At 53.5% G+C, this 5,015-nt stretch overlaps 1 protein-coding gene across 1 annotated transcript; it reads left to right on the top strand.

Annotated features, from left to right (window-relative positions):
* The first annotated feature begins 1,806 nt into the window (after positions 1-1,806).
* LOC111161319 (ripply transcriptional repressor 1) lies at positions 1,807-4,448 on the top strand. The gene is made up of 4 exons (XM_022524910.1): positions 1,807-2,012; positions 2,903-2,978; positions 3,578-3,642; positions 4,193-4,448. Exons 1-4 carry the CDS (start codon positions 1,807-1,809, stop codon positions 4,446-4,448), a joined length of 603 nt encoding a protein of 200 aa, XP_022380618.1.
* The last annotated feature ends 567 nt before the right edge of the window (positions 4,449-5,015 follow it).

The following is a 5,015-nucleotide window of genomic DNA, read 5'->3' on the forward strand; positions in this document are numbered from 1 at the left end:
GTAGATTTCGCCCTAGGTCTCGGCCTCGCTCCCACGGAATAAGTGTCCTTTCCCCCTGAGAGGGTTCTCTGCTCCCTGATAAGCATTTCCTTCTTTCTTAATTTTCCCGTGTCTTTCTTTTCTCTTGCTCAAAGGACAGCAGGATCCTGTGGAACTTCGGAGGACGTTAAGAAAAGCGCGAAGCAGGAAGTAAAAATCTCCCACAGGCTTATTCCCAGAACTGACCGCAGTCACCTTCTTCCTTCTTCCAAGCAGTCTCCCCCTCCACCCCCCAACACGGCATCCTGGAAAAACCCTGCTTGTTTTCTTTCCCCAAGCCAATTTGAATGTGAAATTGTCTCACTGTTCAAGGAGTTGTTGAGCCAGCTTTCTAAAGTGAGGCATTTGTTGATATTGTTTCCAATTTTCCTTTGCTACAGAGCACCCGGTGGGGCTGGAATTTCAAGTGGGGGGGGGGTGGGTGAAGAGAGAAAAGAGGAGCCCTTGAATCGAATTGCTCAGACGATTTTAGGATCTGATGTTCTTTCCCACTTTCTGTGTTGATGATTATCCTTCTAGAGCCTGATTGTGAGGGCCTGCTTAGTATTCACTGGCAAATACTTACCCTAATGAATGTAGCTGGTTTCCTATTATTGGACATTGAGGTTGTTTCAAATTTTGGACAATCAAAATCCGACCTGGATGAATACCCAAGAAGCTAAATCCATGCTGGTCCTGGATGCTGAGCTCCGGAGAAATATTCCGGGACTTTAAAGCACAAGGAGGCCACCAGCAGTTGTAACTGGAAGCTTTTTGGCAAAGGCCCAGAAGGCTGGCTAAGGCTAAAGACGGTGCTGCAGCCGCTTGGCTTGCTTGACCCGCCCCCGGGGTCAGTACCCCTTTACCCTGCAACCCCGTCACAGAGTGTTCAGGCTGGCAAGGCCCCTTGAGGCCACTGGACCTGCACCCTGCACCCTCGTCTCACATGTGAGGGGAACGAAAGCCCCTGGGCTGGGGATGGTTCTGAGGCAGTTTAGCGGCCAGAAAGACCCTGCCTCCCGCCATCCCCCCACAACACTCCCCCCAGCATCCTGGCTTCTGGACTGGGAGTCGAGCTCTGAGACTTGAAATCTGACCTCCAAGCCCTGAAATGCTGCCTGCACTCCTTTACTAGACCACTTACTGCTGAGGCCGCGAGAGGAGATTTGGGCACTTTTGCAAAGGAACCGACACAGAAAACAAAGGGCATGGAAGGAAGGCTCCAGGGTGACTCCACGGGCAGCTGGATCTGCTCCACCCACAACCTCCTATTTTCCTGACCCAGGTGGCATGCTTAACGGCAGTCACCCTCTGTTGGGTCCACTGGGCACATCTCTTGTGGGTTTTGAGCCGAAATAACGTGTGAGTCCGTCGCTTGCCTTAGCCGGGTCAGCTGTCCCTTTTTGCTGGGAACTGGCTTTGCCAAAGGCCCGTCTCACCAGCCCTCTGTGCCTGACAGCTTTCTGTGGTTTGGGGTGCTAATGAGCTTCCCTCCTTTCCCCCCTCCAGCCTTGTTACTGCCTGGGGAATTTGCACAAATGGTGTGTGATTTGCCCCTTCTGTGTTTTCTTTTCTGACTTGGAGGTAAAGAAAACCCCTCACCCCCCACAGACACTCTGTTTATTCAACTGGGAGGGTTTTCACACCCAGAGACCCAGCTCCCCCTCCCTGAGCTCCCTGTTCTAAATCTTCATCCCTCCTCCCAGGTCCCCCAGCCCTGCTCTGCCCTGAATAATTTATGAGTCCAGACAGGCCTTATAAAAGGGTCTCCCAGGAAAGGCCAAAAGAATGCAGGAGGTTCTGAGAAATGAGAGCCCCTACGGCCTGCCTGGCCTCGACCGCCTAAGGATGGACCCTTCTGTTCCTGCTGCTGCTGCCCCTGTCCCAGCCCCAGTCCTAGCTCCAGCCCCTGTGCAGCACCCCCAGGCACTCCCTGGCCTATTAAGTCCATCGGCCCTTGTTTCCTCTGGACAGCAAGTAGGTGGCAGAGAAAGGTAAGTGGAACTTGGCCTCTGGCGACCCGAACTCTGGCTTAGTGGGGTTCTGGGAGTCCTGGGACAATGAAATGGATGAATGGCCAGGGTGTCCCTGCTCCCTGTGGAGCGGTAGGGCAAGACCTCACAGCCCCCAGAGACTGCCCCTTCCACATCTCAGGCTAGAGTGCCTCAACTGGTTTCTCACATCACTCATCCCTCTGGGTGGCAGGAGGGAACTTGGGGACGGAGGCATTGCCAAAGCTAAAAGCTGAGCAGCCAGGGCCTCATGGGCCAAGGGGCTCAGTCCATTGAGAAGCACAGGGGAGACGTCCACACTGCGTGCATGTCTTCCATATGACCTAGGCTGAAGAGTGGGTAAAAGAGGGCCAAAATCCCAAGAAGCCTTTGACTGGTGGTGGGGGTTGGGGGGGGCTGTCTTTTTCCTGACCAGGCCTTAAGATTTCCATTTGCTTCTTTTCCAGACCTCTGGAAGTCTAGTGGGGAAGCAGTGGGCCCAGGAATAGTTCAGGCCACTTTCCCCAGTGCAGGAAGATGACAGGACTCTCAGTTCTGCTTGTTGGAGTAGGAGATCAGGGGCCAGATATTTTCCATGCAACCCTAATTTATTCCTCCAAACATGTAACAGTCAACAAACACTGAGTGAAATGCCTACTGTGTACCAGGCATTGCTCTGGGCGTTGGGGATTCAGACGCAATCACACCTATGTCTGCCCCCAAGAAGCTCAACAGCGAGTAAACAGATAATTACAAAACAGCCTGACAAGAGCAATGATCACATTATTCAAGCAGGCGGGAGGGGCCCTGCCTGGAGCCCCGGCATCGGAGCCAAGTGCTTCGGAGGTTCCCATCTCCTTCCTCCACGGACTGATCTTGCCTCTCTGTCCTAGAGGAGCTTGTCTCTGGAGGCCCTGGCTGTCCTCTACAAGTGACCCGTCGAGCCAGGTTTGGAGACTGGTGGATTCGGTGAGTCTGAGCCCCTGTGGCCCACGGTCACATGCACAGGCAGCCACGTGCGTTCACAGTGGTCAGGCAGGTCCCCTTCCAGAGCATCCCTGCCTTTGGGCCAGGGCTGCGGATGTGGGAATGCCTCTCCACAGCCTCCCTCACATTTGATATCACGATGACTGAGAGAGGAGGGCCTCTCTGGGGTTTCAAAGGGAAGGATGAAGAGATGAGTGCCCAGGAGTGGGGAGGGATTTGGGCAGACCCCACAGCTAACCTGTGGGAGAGCTGGTGCTAGAATCCTGGTCTCCTGGCATGCAGCCTCACCCTGCAAGCCCCTTCCCCTGAATCTTTGTGGCTCAGTAGAACTCCTGTCTCCCGGCCAATCTCCAAACAGGTGTTAAAACAGGGACAGGAAAGCAAAACAACCCCCAGGACTCTGTGGATTTGTTTTACAACCAGAAGGACAGAGCCCCTTGTGGGGGGCGGGGCGCAGGGGCTTCCCCCAGGGATGTCTAAGGTTTCTAGATCATCTTAGGGAGGGTTGTGAGCCCTGGTACAGAGGAGGCAGCTGTGTAGCCATGGGCTTTGAGTCACATGCTAGCTCTTGCTTTGGACAGGCTACTGGTGGTCCAACAGGTGCAGAAGTCACGAAGGCTGACTCCGAGTTCCATCATCCCGTCAGGTAAGCCTATGGCGCTCAGCTTGGAACCTGACGTAGATCTGTCAGCTCTTCTAATCCTCAGAGCAGCCCTGTGGAGCAGGAGGAGGCAGGCAGTGCCAGGATCCCTCTTTCTTAGACCAGGAAACTGAAGCCCAGGGTGGTTCAGAGAGTTGACCAAGGTTGGCTTCCTTGGAGGATCTGTCAGTGACCCCTAAGAATGAGCCCCAATGGGTGGCATCAGCAAAGGAAGTCTTAATGAGATGTGGAGGATGCAGGGCTAGAGAATTCTTGGCTAGAAGACTTCTGAAGTCGTGGGTGGGGGGAGGGTGGGATCAATGTTGGAATTGACAGATGCCGGGGCAGGGGCTCCCCACAGCTCTAGGCCCACTAGATATGACCTTCCTGCCTGGGGCCATTTTGAAAGTTCTGTTACAATCATTCTTTTCCCTTTCGCCTCACTACTGTGGACAGGAGAAGGAGTTTGGGAGTTGACTTCCATCTGGCCTTCCTTGCCTCTCTGCACGTATGAGACCTAACTAAGTCAGGGGCCATATTTCTTCTCTGTCCACAGGCTCTTCTGGCCTAAATCCCGCTCCTTTGACTACCTGTACAGTGATGGGGAGATTTTACTGCAGAACTTCCCTGTCCAGGCAACCATCAACCTATATGAGGACTCAGACAGCGAAGAGGAGGAGGAAGAAGAAGAAAAGGACAAGGAAGAGGAGACAGAGGAAAGGGGGCCAGAAGAGTGTGTGAGGGTACCAAGGTCAGCACCACACACGGCCACAGTTCATCTTCCTTCCCCTCTCCTGACATGCCCAAACTGAACTGGTCAGAGTCTGATTGGGGTTCAGTATGACTGGCAAGGCTCTAGAACATCAATGAGGCAGGAATCTCCAGATATAGCTTTCTGGATTATAAGTTGGGCCCTGGAGCGCCCAGCTCACTGTGGCTGTATTCAATTGGCCTGTGAGCCCAGGCCTCTGGTATCTCATTGTCTGTGTTGCTGTGGTGTTGACAATGAGAGGGTCCAAGGAGCTCTAGGGGAAGACCTGCTTTCTGAAGCATCTCGGAAGCAGATCAAGACAGCACCTGCCTATGCAGAGAGAACCAGTTACTCTTTAGGGGGTCTTTGACTCCCCAGCATTCCAGCTGGTCCCAGAGTCCTGCCTCCCTTCAGAAAGCCTGACTTCTGGCTTCCCCTGCAGAGACACCAATATCAGATCCATGCAAAGTGGGGGCACCTCTTTGAGGCGCCTTGCAGGACAGGAAAGGGGCATCTAGGAAATCAGCTTGCTTTGGAGAACCTCCATATATTTTGCATGCTATCCACTGAGGTCTGTATGTTGGTATGAAATAAATCAGGAGAAAAATAAGCTAGATGATGTGTGCCC

Source organism: Enhydra lutris, unplaced genomic scaffold (genome assembly GCF_002288905.1).
Source record: "Enhydra lutris kenyoni isolate GAN:26980312 unplaced genomic scaffold, ASM228890v2 scaffoldscaffold83, whole genome shotgun sequence".
Classification (NCBI taxonomy): Eukaryota; Metazoa; Chordata; class Mammalia; order Carnivora; family Mustelidae; genus Enhydra; species Enhydra lutris.

Coding starts and splice junctions, on each gene's coding strand:
- LOC111161319 (XM_022524910.1), top strand. CDS start 1,807: ATGCAGGAGGTTCTGAGAAATGAGAGCCCCTACGGCCTGCCTGGCCTC. Junction 2,979..3,577: donor TTTGGAGACTGGTGGATTCG/GTGAGTCTGAGC, acceptor TGCTTTGGACAG/GCTACTGGTGGTCCAACAGG. Junction 3,643..4,192: donor GAGTTCCATCATCCCGTCAG/GTAAGCCTATGG, acceptor CTCTGTCCACAG/GCTCTTCTGGCCTAAATCCC.